We start from the raw sequence: 21560 nt of genomic DNA on the forward strand, positions 1-21560 counted from the left end.
CATGAGCAAATAAACCAATAAGGTTTCTTTTTCTAAACTGGAGTACTGTATATTAATTACAAGACCACAATGCTTTCTAATCCTCACCACATCTCTGAGGGGGTGTACACTCATTCACTTGCATTCACTTTGATTTGCTTCACTGTAAGCATGCTTCAGACTCATGCCTAGGGTTCAGAACAGTATATTTTCATGTAAAAGGCACTATCAGGTTGTCAGAAGTAATTAGGCAGCGAACTGAAAATCCACAAATATTTCAAAAATAAAGTAAGTGAGTATCTTATTAGCCACTTTTTGTTTAGCTTATCAGAATATATACTCAGCTATGTGAACTACGGTTAACACAGGTAATTATATCAAACAGGTTTTAACTTTTTCACTATATAGTCTTTTTCTGTTTGTCTCGTTTTGTATGACTGCTCTTTTATAAATGATGGGTGTGAAGTAGTAGTGAGTAATGTGATGGGGAGAGAAGTGCTATTTTCAAAGTAGTTGCTTTCTGCCAAAATAAAAAAAAATGTAATGTTGAAGTAACTTCATAGTTACTGAACTGAGCAGATTAGTACTCATTGCAGTTAGCTGTTATTATATTTTACACATGTGGTCTGCTATGGCTGCTTCTGCCTGTTAATGTATAACATATTCCTGAAATCTCTCCTTCATACTGGGATTTATGGAACACAATGAATTTGTGTTGATGGGCTTGTAATATTATGTCTAACATTCAATACAGAAAACTAATCTCGTTCCAGATTGTACAAATTTTTTACAAATCCTTAAACAACTTAAGAGCATACACACACACACACACACACACACACACACACAGGTACATGCACACACTTGTGTAGAGACATTTTGCTGACTGAGCACACAATGCTGGGATAGCAGTTCAGCAGGTGGACTGGAGTGAAGGGTTGTGCCGGGTAGGATAGGTGGGTGGAGAAAGAAGCAGGAGAAAGGGTTGGGGAGGGGTAGCTGGTGGCTCAGAGGGAGGTAGCCACTGTGCAGGATAAGAAAGCATGATGGGGAGAAATGTGATACAAGGGCACCGGACCTGGTGACAATGACATGACTGGAGCAACTGAACTGTGTCCTATGCCATGGCTTTGACTATCTATTATCATGCCCAGAAATGAGAGATATCCTATCCATAATTCTTCCAACTCCTTCTAAAGAGGTAGTCCACTGCCCACTCAACCTACACACCATCCTGATCCATTGCTATGCCACTCACATTCCCAACTCCTTGCCACAGTCTGTGGAAAACCCAGTTACAAGACCAACCAATTCACATACCCAGCACATACTACTCCAGCCCTGTAAAAAGCTTATCTTATCCCATCAGAGGCAGAGTCACCTGCGAAAGCAGCCAGACCCACCAAGCACATACTACTCCAGTTCTGTCTCAGCCTTATCCTATCCCATCAGCGGCAGAGCCACCTGTGAAAGCACCTATGCTGAAATTTATGCATAGCGTTTTATGCAGGAATGACAAGAATGAATGGCTGCTGCCAAACTTTGGCCAACAACTGATCTGACCATCCAGTGGCAGAACACACTGCTGAAGAGCATTGAGGGACTCTCCAATTTTTTGGATGTATACGATGTATAATAAACAAAAGTTTCAAAACACCTTCAGTTGTTTAATTTTCATTTTGTTCTGTAACTGCAATTTGCATGTTTTGTGACAATGTATTAAATTTAAATAGTTTTACTCATGTTTATGTTTCAAAACTTACAAATCTTGGAAATGAGTGCTAGATTTTTATAAAGACTGCAGGTGCTTCAAGAAAATCAGGGAGATGATAAGTGGAATAAACTGATGTTACATTTACAATACCACATAACATTGATTATTAGATTTTATTTTACACACTTACTTCATCTAACATTATACAATTTGGTGAGTGTGAAGTGCTGATGTATTTCTTGTGTAGATATTATAGAAACTGGATGTAATGAGAAAAATATACAGGATAGGTAAGTATTTTGGTTCAGTAAATTATATTTAAATACGAGGTGCATTCAAGTTCTAAGGCCTCCGATTTTTTTTCTTATTAACTACCCACCCGAAATCGATGAAACTGGCGTTACTTCTTGACGTAATCGCCCTGCAGACGTACACATTTTTCACAACGCTGACGCCATGATTCCATGGCAGTGGCGAAGGCTTCTTTAGGAGTCTGTTTTGACCACTGGAAAATCTCTGAGGCAATAGCAGCACGGCTGGTGAATGTGCGGCCACGGAGAGTGTCTTTCATATGGAGAGTGTCTTTCATTGTTGGAAAAAGCCAAAAGTCACTAGGAGCCAGGTCAGGTGAGTAGGGAGCATGAGGAATCACTTCAAAGTTGTTATCACGAAGAAACTGTTGCGTAACGTTAGCTCGATGTGCGGGTGCGTTGTCTTGGTGAAACAGCACACGCGCAGCCTTCCCGGACGTTTTTGTTGCAGTGCAGGAAGTAATTTGTTCTTCAAAACATTTTTGTAGGATGCACCTGTTACTGTAGTGCACTTTGGAACACAATGGGTAAGGATTACGCCCTCGCTGTCCCAGAACATGGACACCATCATTTTTTCAGCACTGGCGGTTACCCGAAATTTTTTTGGTGGCGGTGAATCTGTGTGCTTCCATTGAGCTGACTGGCGCTTTGTTTCTAGATTGAAAAATGGCATCCACGTCTCATCCATTGTCACAACCAACGAAAAGAAAGTCCCATTCATGCTGTCGTTGCGCGTCAACATTGCTTGGCAACATGCCACATGGGCAGCCATGTGGTCGTCCGTCAGCATTCGTGGCACCCACCTGGATGACACTTTTCGCAATTTCAGGTCATCATGCAGGATTGTGTGCACAGAACCCACAGAAATGCCAACTTTGGAGGTGATCTGTTCAACAGTTATTCGGCGATCCCCCAAGGCAATTCTCTCCACTTTCTCGATCATGTCATCAGACCGGCTTGTGCGAGCCCGAGGTTGTTTCGGTTTGTTGTCACACGATGTTCTGCTTTTATTAAACTGTCGCACTCACAAACGCACTTTCAACACATCCATAACTCCATCACCACATGTCTCCTTCAACTGTCGATGAATTTCAATTGGTTTCACACCACGAAAATTCAGAAAACGAATGATTGCACGCTGTTCAAGTAAGGAAAATGTCGCCATTTTAAGTATTTAAAACAGTTCTCATTCTCGCCGCTGGTGGTAAAATTCCATCTGCCGTATGGTACTGCCATCTCTGGGACGTATTGACAATGAACGTGGCCTCATTTTAAAACAATGCGCATGTTTCTATCTCTTTCCAGTCCGGAGAAAAAAATCGGAGGCCTTAGAACTTGAATGCACCTCATATATATGTGAATGAATGTGTGTGTATTTCTCTTTTTTTCTGACTAAGGCTGTGGGTGAAAGTTTAATGTGCAAGTGTCTTTTAATTGTGCCTGTCTGCAACTTAACATGTCATCATTATTCTAACTAGCAATCTATATTTTCCTTACGCTGATGGTATTCCATTCTGGAGTTTCCATTGTTTGATTTAATCTTGAAAGATATACAAATGAATCAGCAGTAGCCCTACAACAATAGTGTCCTTCTTGTATTTGTTAACTTCTGTACAGCTTGAGTAGAACCAGCTTTCCTCATATCTAAAACTGCTTTTCAACTTTAAATTTGTTATAAAATCTTTACTTTTTTCTATCAGTTGAACTCATTTTTTTAGTTAACGCTGGTGTATCTTCACTGGTGATGTCTTTTATACATCTGTCATCATGAAACCTATAAATTAGCTGTAATATATACATTCCGATCATTGAGGCTTTGACATAGGAAAGTATGTGAGTTACAAACAAAATAAAAATGTACTTTTTTGTAGGCCACACTCTCAGTCAGCAACACCCCCCCCCCCCCTCCACCTACAAGCACATGCGCGTGCACACACACACACACACACACACACACACACACACACACACACACACACACACACAATGGTGCCCTCAAATGATTTAGTCATTAGATTAAGTGTACTGGATGTCGATAAATACTATTGCTTGCAACATTTCTTATTGTTGTATAGGGAACCAACTCTTTGAGGCAAAGCTCCTGATGAAATGTCTTTCAGTTCACCTGCAAGTGTTAAAGCATAAAGGAACTGACAGCCATAAATTGTACAATGAGTTTTGAAAATAAATGTCAGAAAATCAATGGCATTTTCTGTCTGAATTAACGTACCTTTTCCAGTCAACAGTTTTTCAGGAAACAAAGGAACTATGTCTACAATAATCAGAGAAAACCAAGCTAAACTGTCTTCCAGTACCATCTGCACATCTTGTATGGACATGCAGTGAGTGATATTCAAGCCAAAACTGACCTATTCAAATACATTTTGTAGCAGACAGTTGTCCAAGTTACTGAGCAAAGTTTTGTGTGTTTGTAGTACATGAGTTTGCTTCATATGAGTTTTATATGTTTTGCAACCAGTTTATACAACTGAGACTTCTTTTTCGACACACCCAAAACCTGTCTTTTGTTAGTTACATGTTTTCCCACATCAGTGCCTCAACTACCTCTTCATACACTCCAAATGTTCCCTGCTTTACAGTCCTATGGATCTAAGGACACCATAGCTTTTCCTGTATGTGTCTCTTTAGCAGTATATTAAATTTCATATTTGCATCCACATTATTCTGTGGACTAATTTTTGTGCTTTCACTACATCTTCTAAATTTATTGTTTTTCTTTTTAAACTAAATATGAGATAGTATTTCTATAGTCAAACACTACCTGAAATCTAAAGATCAGCTGATGTGTCAAGACCGTGATTTCTGTGTAGCTGTAGCCACTGAAAATGTATACCTTATCTAAAATAAGGAGAATTTAAATAAAAAATTTACTGTAACTAGTGAAACACTCTGATCAGAACAATTACCTTGTGATATCTTGGACAGTGACAATAGTATTGCACTGCTAGCTCCAGTGCCTTGCCCACATGCTTTAATAAGATCTGGATTTCCTCCAAAGAATTTGATGTAATCACGAACCCAATCAAGAGCCAAAGACATATCAAAAAGTCCAACATTTCCTGGGAGTTCTTTAGATGCACCACTCAGAAAACCTGTGAAGTAGGTCTTGATTAATTTAATATGGCGTGACTAAATGTAATAATATAACTATTACTTTAATAATAATAATAATAATAATTCTAGGATGAAAATCAAATGGAACCTAGGTAAGCTGTCTGGCTTTTGCAGATCATTTTGCATTACTTTTGTAGAATATCACAGATGCAATGACCTAACCAAAACAGAGCAAGACTTTAAAAAATCTCATTCAAAGAACTCATGGCAAATTTAAACTGAGTGTACTCAATATACAGAAGTACAAGTAGATTAAATAGAAATGGTCAGACAAATAGGTACTTTTAGAATAACTAGAATATGTATTAGAAAGATATGTAGTGGATGAATGAATCAGAAAAATTGAAAGTGCATATGGCTTAACTTAGTATGTCTACAATAAGAGATTCACAAAACTAAATTATTATAAAAAGTGGTAAGATGAGAATGTGAGTGTGCATATAAATGCTCAACAGCATTTATTTGTTTATCCTATGGCTTTTCAATAAACCAAAGAAAAAAATCATGTAATGTAGGTCATAACATACACAATACAAAATCTTATAAATAAACGTGTAGAGTATTTACGTAATCTATCAACTTTGGAGTTGCCAGCAGGAGGTCTTCTGGTTTACCATTATACGATCTTGTGGAGCATTCTTCTGTAATGTGTCTGATAATTTGTGGTTCTCTGCAATTGCAAAGTGGGGATGGTTGCATGCCCCATTTGTGTAAAAACATGCACATGTCCCATTTTGAGATCTAAATCTGTTTAGCATTGGCCATGTTTTGTTTGGCAATTCAACTGGTTTTCTGTTGGTACACAGCATAGTAGTATTTTGTTGTCCAATCCATTCTCAATTCCATGCATTAATAATTTGAAATCAGTGACCCTTCCTGCTATTGTTGGTGGTCATCTAGACGGGAGTCAGTTATAGCTTGCATCATCGATAACTTGATGTAGACAGGTTTTTACTATCCATGGCATTTTTGTGCACCTTGATGAGAGCATTTATGCATCATAGTTCACAGTGTGGAATGCCGACTAGTATTGGCAGCCATTTTGTAGGTGTTTTGTTTTGATAACAAGAGCAATTATTCTCATGGTGCTATGTAGATGGACATGTATCTTCTCTGCCTACAGGCTGTTTAGCCAAATTGGTGCACAATATTTAACAGTTCAGAAGACCCACAGCAGAAGAGTGTAGGGATCATATGGATGCTCCCCAGGTTGTACCATAGAGCTTTTGAATGATGTTGTTTATTGTTTTCAGTTTTTCAGCTGTTTCTATTGGATGTTCTCTGAAAAGCTCAGTTGTATTGTGGGTCACCCCAAGCACTTTTGTGTTTTATTGTGAGTAGATGTAGCGTTTTTGAACTGTATGTTGAGTTTTCATCCAGTGAGTTTATTATTTATGTGGGAACATGAAACATACTTTTTTGTGTAGTTTTGTTGGAGCCTGCATTGGAAAAGAAGTTTTCCACTACATCTAGGTCGGCATTAAGATTTCTTCTGATCCCTGTGATAGGCTGTTTCTTTATAATTTTCTTGGGCAGCTGATCTTGGATCCCATTAGATTAGATGAGCAACTGCTTTGCAAGGAATTATGTGAAGAAGGTTGTATATCATGCCTTCTCTACACACTGTATCACAGGCCATTGATAAGTCAATGAATGCAGCTGTAGTTTTAAGTTTTCTTTGAAATACTGCCTCGATGTAAGTGATGAGTGGCAGAACCTGATCTGTGCAGCTTTGTTTTCACTGGAAGCCTGCTTGTTCACTGAGATTGCTTCAGGTAATCTTGCACTGACTCTATTCTAGTTAATCTGTTCTAGTTGGTTGAAGGCCACAGATAGTAGGGCTATTGGTCAGTAGCTCTTATGGCACCAATTCATTTTCCAGATATTAACATATCAATTATAGCTGAATGTTTAAATTTTTGTTGTATATTGCCTGTCTGCATAATGTCTGTGAAGAAATAAGCCATGCATACTTTTGTGTATTTGCCACAGTTTATTAGGAATTTTAGGTTGATATTGTCAAATCAAGGAGCTTTACCTGGTTTAACATGTTTAAGTGCTGTTAGCATTGTTTGGTTACTGTGGTTTTGTCTTTAAGAGCTCTGAGTTCTCTTTCAACCATGACTGAATGTGCTTTGTCTTTTGCTCTTCTGTTTAACAGTGATTTACATGGTAGATAGAATGGACACATAAGAAAGAAGAATTTTAAGAAAAATAACAGGTGCCATACAAACAAAGGATAAGAATTAGAAGTAAAATAGAAATACATCAGAATATCCAGAAAACATCAGCAGTGATGACAAAATAGATATTGATCCTAAACGTCATCTGAGGCTTTCCTGGCATATATGCTGCTTCCAAGGTTCTTGGAATCCATCAGCACCACCTGATGTTGACAGAATGGTTATTTGCTGAAACACTGTGGGCCTTTGATGATTATATGTGACAGTACACCTGGAATCTTGGAAGCCGGTATTGACCCTACTTGGCAAATTTTACAGCATGAGTGGGGACAGGTCAACTGAACTATTGTCTTAGGTATTTGACATCAGCATTAGCCTGCAACAAAGAGCTCAAAAAACATTTAAACATAAAAGATATTCAAGAACACTGGCAGCACTAGGCTACAACTGAACATCGGCGACGAATCAGCTTTGCGAGGCCCCTTTCACTTTCCAGTCATAAAGAAAATGTTCAATTAAATGAGCTGAATTATACACTAATAATAATTATAGCTATACAAATTTTATTGTTATAATATAATATGATTACTGCAATGACAAAAATTACATTAAACAAAAACCCATTAAAATAAATGAAACTTCTGGCTTTTTTCCTCACTAAATTTTTTTAAAGATTACTTCATAGTTAATACTAGCCAGTATTTCCACTTCAATTGATAGTACTGACAACACAAATAGTATTTCTTGGCACATCATGCCTCTTTAGTATGTCTAAATCTATTTTAACTTTGAGAAACTTGTCTTGGCAGAAGCTGTACTGACAGGAACTGTGAGCATTATTCTGATTGTTATGTAAAGATTTGGTTGTACTTCTTCCAAATTTTTCAAAATATTAATTTAGTGCTTTGAATCGACATTCAGCATTGGCTATTATAGTGTCTCTCATTTTGTTAAAGAAGCTAATTCTGTACTGCACTTCAGCAGATTGCATAAGTTCATCAGTTTGTTGTTCATAACTGAATATTCATTTTTTCCATGCTATTCTTTTGTTTTTAAACTGAGACTGATTTTTGTAGCTGCACCTTTCTACAAACAATCGAGTTTCTGCCACACTTGTTTCAAATGCTGTGTTCTGGAATTCTGTAATCCAGTCATAAAATGATCATAAACCATCAATATTGACTTTCAAATTCACTTGAACTGATTGCCAAAGTTTACTTATGTTGCTGACACACAGTAAAATCTCAACCGCATGTGTATTGCAACAATAAACTCAAGGTTAACATTTCCTTCAAGACTGCTTCACAGTTGCTAAGAGTTTCGGAATCATCAGTTCTATTTTTCAGGTCAACCACACTTTTGATGACATCATCAAATAGCAAAAATATTGCTTTTACAGCTCTGATTCTGCTTTCCCATTGTGTTACAGACAGAGGTTTTAATTTAGTTTTTGTAAGATCCCAACACTTACTTGATTTTGTAAAAAGCACAGAAACTTTACTGACAAAGCCGAAGACCATTTTAACTGTTGTAGAAATGTTAGCGACATCCAGCAAAAGCAAATTCCAACAATGGCATCACCATGGTGTGAACAAGCTTGTGGATTAATATTGAGTATTCTTGTTCTAACACCTTTAGTAATGCCAACCATACTGGCACCATTATCATATCCCTGTCTCGACAGTTTTGGATGTCTAGGCCATTATTTTCTAGTTCCTTTAAAATGGCGTCTCTTAAATACTCTCACGTTGTTTCTGCAATGGCAATAAACCAAACAAAATGTTCCTCTATCTCTCCAGTTGAGCAATTAAAAAATCTTAATATTATTGACATTTGTTCCATACAGCTCAAATCCCTGGTACAATCGAGCAAGAAGGTATAATATTTTGCTCATTTGACTCTGTTTATAATTTTGTTGTTAGTAATTTGGACATTAATGTAATCAATTAAATTTGTATGTTGTGGCTCAGATAATGCTGACAAAGTTGCTTTTCATTAATATGTTGCAAGTGCTCTTTTAGTGATCATATCTGGATAACAACTTAAATAGGTCTATAATATTTCCACTGTTTCCACTACAGTTATAATATTTCCACTGTTTCCACTATAGTTCTGGTTAAGGGATTCTCAATACCCTCTAAATGCCATACTGTATGAAGCTAAGTATTTTATAATATTGACCAATATTTGAAACAAATTCTACCAATACTTTTTTGATTCCCTAATCAGTCTCTCATTTTCCTTGTCTAATGCTTTTCCTTATTTGATTCCTTTACAGAATTCCATCCATCTTATCATGCACTCCATGTGTCCTTGACTTTGTACATGCCTTTGCAATATCCTACTCAGATCTTTCCAGTCACAACATCCTTCTTTCACCATCTGTGGTTGCAAATGTGAACAAAGTCGACATGGAAAGCAATAAAATTTGTCTTGAGATGTGGAGTAAGCTAAACATCTGTGATGTTGCTTTTTGCCACTACTCAATTTTCTAGTAAAATGAAATTAAGTAAAATGTCTTTTATTTCCATCTTTGGGGTATCTTTCATCAGGATTCTCTAGGTTTTGTTGGGGACTGTTTTGAATTAAATCATGATGTTGTGAATCTGTTACTGGAAATAGCCACTTTCCTGGATCTAATTCTATAAATGAATCTCTTATATGAACAGTTTGTTCTTGATTGTCACTTTAAAAGTGTTTATTTGGCACACAATCTCAGATCATAGCAGTTTCACCCAACTCCTATGCTGTATCAGAAAAGGTAGCAGCTTCATTCGACCCTGAAGCTGGATCTTTTTCAGAAACTAAAGACACTTGGATAAGAGCTTCATCGGAGGCCCCTGGAGCAGCTACACCTGAAGTTTTCTTAAGAAATTCCATCATACTTGAACTCATAGCTTTTTGAAACTTCCTGGCAGATTAAAACTGTGTGCCCGACCGAGACTCGAACTCGGGACCTTTGCCTTTTGCAGGCAAGTGCTCTACCATCTGAGCTACCGAAGCACGACTCACGCCCGGTCCTCACAGCTTTACTTCTGCCCGTATCTCATCTCCTACCTTCCAAACTTTACAGAAGCTCTCCTGCGAACCTTGCAGAACTAGCACTCCTGAAAGAAAGGATGGTAGAGCACTTGCGCGCGAAAGGCAAAGGTCCTGAGTTCGAGTCTCGGTCGGGCACACAGTTTTAATCTGTCAGGAAGTTTCATATCAGCGCACACTCTGCTGCAGAGTGAAAATCTCATTCTGGAAACATCCCCCAGGCTGTGGCTAAGCCATGTCTCTGCAGTATCCTTTCTTTCAGGAGTGCTAGTTCTGCAAGGTTCGCAGGAGAGCTTCTGTAAAGTTTGGAAGGTAGGAGACGAGATACTGGCAGAAGTAAAGCTGTGAGGACCGGGCATGAGTTGTGCTTCGGTAGCTCAGATGGTAGAGCACTTGCCTGTGAAAGGCAAAGGTCCCGAGTTCGAGTCTCGGTCGGGCACACAGTTTTAATCTGCCAGGAAGTTTCATATCAGCGCACACTCCGCTGCAGAGTGAAAATCTCATTCTGGAATCATAGCTTTTTCTTTTTTATGCACCAGATTCCCATTTTCTCCCTATGTCTCTGTCTATTGAGGGTCCTCCAGACACGCTGATCTGAAAAACATTTTGTGCTAAGTATGTTGATAGGTATAGTATGGTACTTAAAGTACTCAGTGTCATAATACAGAGCGAACAGACTGTGTGATTATCATACTTGGCAGAATATTTTTCTTTTATTCTGTCATGTGTGATAGCAGCCAAATAAACACGCCAAGAAATGTATTTGTATACTGACTTACCATACGGTGGGGTTCTTTTAGTAAATATGGCTGAAATTGGTACAACAAAACCTTCAGAGATAAAAGACTTTCTCACTTGTACTAGTTCAATAACTTGAAAAAAGAGTGAAGTGTCACTTGATAGGACTGGTTTCAGAAAGCTGGCATTACTGGCCAAGACAGTGCTCCTGTCCGTTTTGTCTCTTCCACAGAGCACTGTTGCATTTGCTTATTGTTGGATCGAAGTGTCAATTTGGAAAAACAGTGCATACCAAGTGAGTTGTGAATGTGGTATAAAGAAAAGTAAGTGTATTTTCCATTTAACATGCATCTTTCTTTAATGTGGCGATCAGCTTCCTCTCTAAGTATATAGTTCAATAATTTATTTTACAAAATTCTTTTAATCTGTATGAACGACTTTACAACAAAAAAGTCTCCTTCGAGATCCATGTGTTTGTGCCATCTAGTGCACATGCGCTGATTCATGGCAGGTATATCCTGCATGAATTGTGTAATGTAATAGGCCTATCAGAACCAGTCTGCAGCTGCATAGGTGTACATCTTAGATGCATCTTGTAATGGGGCTTAACTGTCATAATGTTGCCAGACAACCCTAGATAAATACTACTACAGTCATATGGAAATAGAGATGGACAACTAAGTAGCTAAAATTTTAACAGCTTCAACAACTTTTTTGCAAGGCCCCCACAAGCACAAGGCCGTCAGCAGTTGCCGGCACCTAATGCCGCCACTGTTCAAGAATCAGAAATAACAGAAACATTGTCTTTAGAAATAAACAAAACTTAGAAGGTAAAATGTATTTGGGAATAAAACCATCAGCTGTACAGCTTGAAGAAGGAAAAAGCAGCATAAAGAGAAGATGAATACTGGAATAACTAGAAAAAACAAAGAAAGAAGATGAAATGATGCTGGGCTGTGATGTTAGCTGAACAATACAAAATTAAAAACTTAAAAGTGACAATAGCATGGCAGTGGAACTCTGTGATGGAAATAACAAACAAAAAATAAAGAAAGGCAAACATTCACTGCAAAAGAAGGATGCATTGCACATAGGTATTCTTATTATATCAGAAACATACAGCAACTTTCAAGCATTCACTCTTTTTCTGCTATAAGTGCATACTGTCTATCATTCACACACAGATTCAAGGCAGCACTGGCTGTTTACGAATAGGTGCACATGAACGTGGATGTGGCCATTAGAGGAAAAAACTGGGATATGAGATAGGGGGAAGGAGAGGACAGTGATATGCAGAACAAGAAGAGAGCTGGAAAAGATCGACAAGAGTGGTGATGAGAGAAATGGTTCTCAGTGGATGCTACAACACCTTAAATACCTTGTCTGTTTCAGATTTGTAGATGACATCTTCATGAACAGCATCCATGGTGAGGCAAGCACATGCATAACAGCTTTTGTAGTCTGATGTGCATGACATACTTGAAAGTTCTGATATACTTTTCAACACAGTTTCATTTGCAGAGATCAGTCAAGTTCTTTAAATATTATACTTACTCAATTAACATTTTTGCAATTCTCAAGCTTGAAAGCACTTATTATTGTTACATTACACAATACATATGTTCACTTGATAATATTATGATAAGTATAGACTGCTACTCACTCTACAGAGGATAGATTGAGTTGCGGACAGCCACAATGGAAAGATTGCTATACATTTAAGCATTCACACAAAATTCGTTTTCCAAAAGTAAAACACACAAGCATAACTCACACATACACAAGTTGACTGTCTCCAGCTGCTGTGGCTGGACTGAGGACAGCAACTGTGCCTGGTGAAAGCAGCAATGCAGCATGAATGGTGGGGGTAAGGAGGAGACATGGGGTGCGGAGGGGGAGGGACAGCGATATGGTGGGGAGGAGGGGGGGAAGGTGTGGTACAGGTAAGGGGATATGTACGTGGAGGATACGTACTAGTGAAGATGTAGAGCTCCTTTGTTCCTTTGCTGTAGACAAAGAGAAAGCTGGCACAGTAATACCAAGAAAAAACCTCAAAGATGTGACTCACCCAATGTTCCAAGACGATATTGTATAGTAACAACTACTACATTTTTATTCAATAGTGGTGTCACTCCATATTGAGATGCTGAGCCACGACGGTAACCACCACCATGAATCCAAAACAGCACTGGTAAACCACTACTTCCATCTGGAAGCTGGATAGAAAATGTTGATTGTTGATATACATGATTTGATTGGTGTCATTTATAGTTCATTCAGCAAAATACACAAATGATGACAACTGGACAGAGACTAGCTGCAAATGACCAATTAATGACTATATCAGCACTCACTGATGCTTAGCAGAGACTGATTAATAAAGACATAAAAGATACAAATTACTGGCAATATTCCTACAGCTTTAGAAGTGGAATTATTTTGATTGACTGTGGGTCAGATAACTTTAATTGGGTTTAACACTACTCTATTATGGGTAGATTTATAGCAATGCAGATGTCTCCTGTGTTTTCAAAGTAAGTCCACCAATACTATTAAAAAAATTATTTCTGAAGTATTTCATTTACCAACATATTTTTCCATTGATGGTACACACACTTTTCATAAACAGAAATATTAGGGGTACTTCTACAACTTGAACACTCTCAAATTTCTTATGAGAACATTCCTAGATAGTGATATTTTGTAAATTACAGATTTTTGAGAGATGGCAAAATCAAGTGCAAGTCATGCATTACACAACAAAGATTAGAAAACACCTCTCATGAAAGAATTTTAACATTACATGTAAAAACTATATTAAGATTAAACAATGGAAACTCTAAATTGGAATTTCAACAATGTAGGAAAAGACAGAATGCTACTTCCTGTAAAGATGACACATTAAGTGACAAACAAGCATAATTAAAAGACACTTACACATAAGCTTTTGGCCACAACCTTCATCAGAATAAGAAAGAGAAACATACACACTATTCATTCACACAAGCAAGCACACCTCACACACACATGACTGCCAACTCCAGCACCTTGCACCAGAAAGCAACTTTCACGTGGAATAGAAGCAGCACTCTGGAGGGTGCGGGGAACAGGAGGGATAGCAGTGTAAGGGTGGAGGGGGGGGGGGGGGGAGTGCTGTCTGGTGGAGTGTGCAGGGACTAGACTGCCAATAGGCACAGCTTCAGGAGGTTGTGGGGCAGGGAGGTGAGGAAAACAGAGTGAAAAAGCAGAAGAGCATAGAAAGATGGTTGGTTGGTTGATTTGGGGGAGGTGACCAAACAGCGAGGTCATAGGTTGCTTTGGATTAGGCAAGGATGGGGAAAGAAATTGGCCATGCCCTTTCTAAAGAACCATCTTGGCATTTGCCTGAAGTGATTTAGGGAAACCATGGAAAACCTAAATCAGGATGGCCAGATGCGGATTTGAACTATTGTACTCCTGAATTCAAGTCCAGTGTGCTAACCACTATGCCACCTGACTCAGTTAAGGAAAGATGGGCAGGTGCGTTGGCAAATGGCTGCAAACAAAGAGGGCGGGAGATGAGAATTGGGAGTAGGTGATAGGACAAAGGGGGCAGAAACTGTTAGGATGGGGATAGTACTTTAACAAGTTGAGGATGAGATAATTAAGAGAGCTCTGTTTTCACCATCTCCCTTCCCCACAGCCTCCTGATGTTGCCCTGTTGGCAGTCTAGTCCCTGCCCACTCTGCCAGACAATGTCTCCTCACCTGTACACTGCTATCCCCTCCCATCCCCCCCCCCCCCCCCCTCCAGACTGCTGCTTCCATTCTATGTGAAAGGAAAGCTGCATTCTGGTCCAAGCTGCCAGAGTTGGCAGCCATGTGTGTATGTGGTGTGCTTGCTTGTGTGAATGAATGGTATGTGTGTCTTTCTCTTGTTCTGACAAAGGGCCAAAAGCTTATGCATAAGTGTAAGTGTCTTTTAATTGTGCCTGTCTGCAACTTAATGTGTCATCCTTATGGTAAGTAGCAATCTATCTTTTTCTACACTGTCTACGTTAGGATTAGTCTTGAAAATGGGAGAAATAAAGTTGCTCTTTATTTAGTTTAGACATAAGGGCAAGTGGAATCATTTCAGCTTGCTGCATTTCACACTGCTTATAAATGACCATATATAATCCTATTCTGCTATCATATCATACATCACCCATCATTACCTCATTACAAATTTCATACCATATGTACATCTACTGTATGAACAATCAGTAGTATTTCAATCAGCAATTGCTTTTTAAATCAGACTACTGAAATACTGAAGCCATTAGAGAGAAACTGTAAGCATCTTTGTAATATACATGAGGGAATCTTGCAGAATATAGTCTGTACTTTTCATATTATTACATTGGGGTTCATTCTTTACCCATGTTATTTATACTATGTCAGTTCACATTTCTTAAAACCAGTACATTCTTACAATCCTTCTATGACACTACATTAAAATTCTCCACCATGTTCATTCCCATTTGCTTCACTTTCTGTGTCCTTTAAGGATGTATACTATAGTTTTCATGCTTGAGTTTTTGGTATTTGAAGAATGTTTACTAAAAAAGGAAGCCATTACCACTATCTGTCTTCCCACACATATCTTAAATAAGCCTTCTTATGTGACTTCACTCCATTAATGTTGTTGCTGTCATGAGTCTGAAGACTAGTTTGAAGTGACTCTCCATGCTAGTCTACCATGCCCAAGTCTTCTCATATCTGCATAACTACTGCATCTTACATCCATTTAAACCTGAGTACTGCAGTCAAGCAGGGTCTCCCTTTAAAACTTTAACCCCAACGTGCTGTCCCCCATCATCAAATTAACTGTTCCATGGTGCCTAAGAATTAGTCCTATCAACCTAAACTTTGCCTTAATCATATTGTGCTGTGAAGTTCTTTCCCCTCCAGTTCAATTCAGTGTCTCTTTGTTACTCAATCAATCTACCCATTTAATCTCCACCATTCTTTTATAGCACCATATTTAAAAAGCTTTTCTTCTCTTGTCTGTATTTTTTATTGTCCATGTTTCACTTCTATATAAAGCTACAAAAAAAAACTTTCAGAAAGTATGTGCTAATTAAATTTATCTTGGCCTAACAACCCACCTCAGCTTTGCACAAGTAGTGCTAAGTATCAATGGCCAGATGACTTGTTGGTAAAGTGATCAAAGTGATACTTTTGTTGATGGACTTCTATGTACAGTCTTGATAAGAACTCAGTGAACAATATTAGACAGCATCACTTTCATATACATGTGACCAACCGAACTAACATGAGGCTCAAACAGCTTTACACTATGCTCAACAGGCAAAGCACACTGAATAGGAGGGTTTTGGGGTCCATGTATGCCACATGACTATACAGGAAAACAAGACATTTGAACAATACTTTCAACCTCAACCCGGGTAGAAACATAACCATCTAGAAACACTACTAATTAGGGACAATTAACCACCTGTGGGTAGCACCAACAGACAAACACAGCAAATATTTGTGAGCCCCTGCTCCACAGCACAGCTAATTGGTATTGCCAGCTGTAAACTAGCTTACCATCCAGCAATGAAGGGAAGCCATACAGCGCACTAAAACACAAACAAACCCAACCAAATCCCTTGCACAGTGCGATCGATTTATGACCAATCGACCACTCATAATGATCTTGGCTTTTGTTGCAGGTACAAATGCTGCAGCTGGCTCAGGAGACTCATAGGTGCCTGGCCCAGCAGTACCCCTCTTCGATAGGACTGTCGCTCTTTATGACGGCCTAAACTATGACAATGGAACCATGCATTGCATGGCACTCGAAACTAATAACAGCCTCACCCTAGCATGATCTGTCGCAGATAGCAAGAAAACTGCTACTGCTGTTATTACCCAACCAGACTATTACAGAGGTTTCTTTCCTTGCCACTTTTTTCCCTCTGCCCTTAAACCATTACCCTTCATTTGCTTTTCATCCACTATCTATTTCCTTGAAGCAACTACATTAGTGGTTAATCCTACCCAGACATATGGATGACATCGTGGTCTCCCATCCCATGAAGCCCTCGATTAATAACTAACAAATACAGAGATGACAGTAGATCTTCTGAGATAGTCACCACATTGGTGCAGGTGTGAAGGGGCTCTTCACCCTTAAAAAACATATAACTTCAATGTTTTAAGCAGTGTACACCAGGAAAGTTCTCATAGGTACAAATTATTCGTTCTGAATTTAACTGGAATTTGGAGTGACATCTCATACATCCAGCTGCAGCCCCAATTCAATGTGAGGTACAGCCACATACTAGCTGACTGAATTGAGTACCAGTAATGTGTGGTCCACCCAATTGCAATGGATTCAGCACAGGCTATGCTCACTTGCTGACCAGTTGACTCCAGCATCAGTCCAGCATGAACTATATTTTCTGTGTAACCTTTTCCTGCATTTCTCAACATAGCATCAGTAGAAAATACCCTTTGTCACACAAAACTGGTAGGATGCAACATTGGTATGCAGCACTCTCTGCCATCCAACATTGGTATAAACCACGCTTTGCCACATTACATTGCACAGAAACATCCTCTGCTCACTACATTGGCAAAGCACCTTCTGCCATACGATACTGGTATGAAACACATGTGACCTAGCAACATTGGTACGGAGGACCCTCTGCCATGCAACAGTGGTAAGTAGTACCCTCCACCACACAATAACAGCACAAAGAACTCTTTGTCACACCACTTTGGTAAGATGCACCCTCTGCCTCACAACATCAGTACACCCTCTGCCATGCAACACTGGTGCAAAGCACTCTCGACCACACAATATTGGCATGGGGGAATCTCTGTCATGTAACTTTGGTAAGAAGCACCCTCCACCACACAACATCAGTATGAAGTGCCCTCTCCCATGTAACATTAGTATTGGGCAGCCCCTGTCATGCATCATTATGAAGCATCCTTTGCCCTGTACCAATGGTAAAAAGCACTTTCTCCTATGTGACATTGGTACAAAGCATCCTTCACCATGTAGCATTGGTAAAGAGCACCACAAGAATTACTGTGAGTCCTAGGAGTTCTGTCATTCACAGCTAAGTGGCAATGGCAGTGTTTTCACAGTGGTGGGAGACATAGTTTAGTCAATTTGCACAAAATATTTATAAATTATATACACACACCTTTCTCAGAAATTAGTCTATTTAGTAATGAAAACAGAATAAAAATCCTGAAAGTAGTTCTTGAGATTAATCCAAACATACAGACAGAATGCATCAGCATACTTCAGTTTATATATACACAGAATATAAGATACATGTATTTTCTTTCTGTTGCTAGTCTACTGCTACAACCTCTTTACTTCTGCTAACATTAGCTATTTTGCACCCCAGACAGTGAAGCTTGTTTACTATTTTCATGGTCTCATCAAGTAATTTAATTCCCTTAGCATTCCCTGACTTACTTCACTACACTCTATTACTTTTGTTTTACTTTTATTGGCCACATTGTAAACTATTTTAAAGGCGCTATCTATTCCACTCAAATAATTTTCCAAGTCCTTTATCATCACTTCAAAACTGTAAAGTCATCAGGAAACCTTAAAACTTTTATTTCTTCTCCTTGACTTTTGATTCATTTTCCAAATTTCTTGTTGGTTTCCTTTACTATATACATACTAATAGGCTACAAATTTGTCTCATTTGTTTCTCAATTACTGTCTCCATTTTTTGTCTTTTCACTGTTAGGAATACATTCTGCTTTAAATAATCTTTCTCTCCTCACATTTTACCCTTGATAACTTCAGAATTCCAATGACTGTATTCAAGTTCATATTGGGAAGAGCTGTTTCTAAATCTAAAAATGCTATAAATATGGATCTATCTTTCTAATATACATTGTAGGGACAGAATCACTTGCATGTTTCTATATTCCTCCAAACCCAAACCTAATCATCCCCCATGTTGGCTTCTACTAGCTATTTCATCCCTTTGTAGATAGTTTGTGTTAATGTTTTATACCCACACTTGGCACTAACTGCTTTGGTAGTGAGACGGTCAAATTCTTCTTGAAGTCTGGAAGTATTTTACCTCTCTCATTAACGTGTATACGAGGTTGATCAACTTTGTCATGGTTGCTTCTCCCAAGTCACCCTTTTGTGGTTGATGAGACACGTATGTCCCTCTAAAATAATACACAGTTTTGAGCACTGAGACATCTATGTCCCATGTCTCCCTAGTGTTCCCATCTAGTGAGATGCTTTTGAACTTGAAGAAAAATACTAGGGCCATGGAGGGAATAAGACATGTATGGACAACTTGAGCTTATAGAAGGCAGTTTTAGACCTCTTATTTGTCATTTATGTTTAAGTAAAATGAGGTTTAAGAATGAAAGGATTAATAACTCTGAATAAATGTTGTTTATTCTAGGTGCGTTGCTTTAGTTTGGTCATTCAGTGCTTTATCAATTTTATTCTTGCAGTTTTGCATCATCTGCTACTTCTCCTCTTTTCATACTATTATCATCATGTTTTTTTTCCTTTCCTTGCAATATATTCATACCATCTCTCAGCCTTGTCTCCTTTCTTTAGTACTGGACTGTCATCTCAGCTCTTAATGTTCGTACAGTTGCTTCTCTTTTCTCCAAAGTTTTCTTAAATTTTTCTATAAGTAGCACATACCTTTTCTATAATCAACAATGCATTTACAGCTTTCCATTTCTCCTACAGCCAGTCCTGTTTTGCCACTTTGCACTTCCTGTCATTCTGATATTATTGGCATCTTGTAGCAATTCGAGAATTTTGGTGTAAATTCTAGAACCACTCGGCCTTCTACTATCTCAAACACACAATATTTTAGATGTGAGTGTGGGATGATAGAATCCTACTTAATGTGTATCACATGTTTGTATGTGCAGGTTTGAAATGCAGTCGCGAGAGGAAGGTAGATGCATCGGTCGAACAGCAATGACAAGTACTTGTCGGGCGATCCATGGAAGTTTTAGTGAAAGTGTATGGAAGAACCATGGAGCTTCTATGTTAGTCTGTGCTAATTGTGTCAGTGACCATTGTTATAATAATGAGAACAGTTGAGAAGGTACTCTTGAGAAAAACTCTTATCTTAGCCTTGTTGAAGAGAAGACGTGTATTATGGTTGGTGCACATTGACAGTGCAGAAAGATACGTATATAGCTTCCTTTCTGTGTTTACTTCGTAGATTCTTACTTACATTGCATGTGAGTTTCGTATAGGAGGTGTAATTTCGAGTTTTAGTTACTGTAATCGTAAATTCAGGCAGATTGTAAAGGCCTTTACAAATGTCTGCTTGTGTCTGTGTATGTGCGGATGGATATGCGTGTGTGTGTGTGTGTGTGTGTGTGTGTGCGAGTGTATACCTGTCCTTTTTTCCCCCTAAGGTAAGTCTTTCCGCTCCCGGGATTGGAATGACTCCTTACCCTCTCCCTTAAAACCCACGTCCTCTTCTCTTTCCCTCTTTCCCTCTTTCCTGATGAAACAACCTTGGGTTGTGAAAGCTGAAATTTGTGTGTGTGTTAGTGTGTTTTTTATTGTGTCTATCTACCAGCGCTTTCTTGTTTGGTAAGTCACAGCATCTTTGTTTTTTATGTATATTTTTCCCACGTGGAATGTTTCCCTCTATTATATAAAACAAAGATGCTGGTATGTTGATAGACACAATAAAAAACACACAAACACACACACAAATATTCAAGCTTTCGCAACCCAGGGTTGCTTCATCAGGAAAGAGGGAAGGAGAGGATAAGACGAAAGGATGTGGGTTTTAAGGGAGAGGGTAAGGAGTCATTCCAATCCCGGATCGGAAAGACTTACCTTAGGGGGAAAAAAGGACAGGTATACACTCCCACGCACACACATATCCATCTGCACATATACAGACACAGGTAGGCATATGTAAATGCAAAGAATTCCCACGTGGAATGTTTCCCCTCTAGAAACTAAGATGATTCCACATTGTATATGTAAATAAGAACTATGATGGTTCTACATCTTTTTTTATTTGTGGTGTATATAAAGAAAGAATAATGGCAAAGTAGTCATGCACAAAGAAGAAGACAAAAGCATGTAAGTTGTGGGATAACTATAAAGAAGTAATGAGCAGGAGATAGACAAGAAAGAGACATGAGGAAAGAAAGAAAAAGAAAGCAGGAGTGGCATTAGTCATGCTGATCATTAGGAAATGTCATTTAAAAAAATACTCTGATGAATTTTATGATAGTGGGGCTTGAATAGTATGAGGGTAATTCCAGGAGAAAGGTCTCCTATTTTTTTTTATAAGTACATAGACCTGTTTATTTCTACAATGGTTTACATCAGTTTACAGCTTGAACATTTAGCTTTTTTTTTGACATAATCAACATTTCTGTCGATGCATTTTTGTAGACACTGTGGCATGTCATGCCAACTCACTGTCATGCTGTTCAGAAA

At 38.5% G+C, this 21560-nt stretch overlaps 1 protein-coding gene across 1 annotated transcript in view; it reads right to left on the reverse strand.

Moving 5' to 3' along the window:
• The window catches only part of LOC126457634 (pyrethroid hydrolase Ces2a), a 172874-nt gene that overhangs the window by 120778 nt on the left and 30536 nt on the right, over positions 1-21560 (reverse strand). The window contains exons 3-4 of the mRNA XM_050094105.1: positions 13168-13315; positions 4932-5117 (exon numbers count right to left, since the gene is read on the reverse strand). Coding sequence (XP_049950062.1) covers positions 4932-5117; positions 13168-13315 — 334 coding nt within the window. The remainder of the gene's footprint in view (positions 1-4931; positions 5118-13167; positions 13316-21560) is intronic.

Source organism: Schistocerca serialis, chromosome 2 (assembly GCF_023864345.2).
Source record: "Schistocerca serialis cubense isolate TAMUIC-IGC-003099 chromosome 2, iqSchSeri2.2, whole genome shotgun sequence".
Classification (NCBI taxonomy): domain Eukaryota; kingdom Metazoa; phylum Arthropoda; class Insecta; order Orthoptera; family Acrididae; genus Schistocerca; species Schistocerca serialis.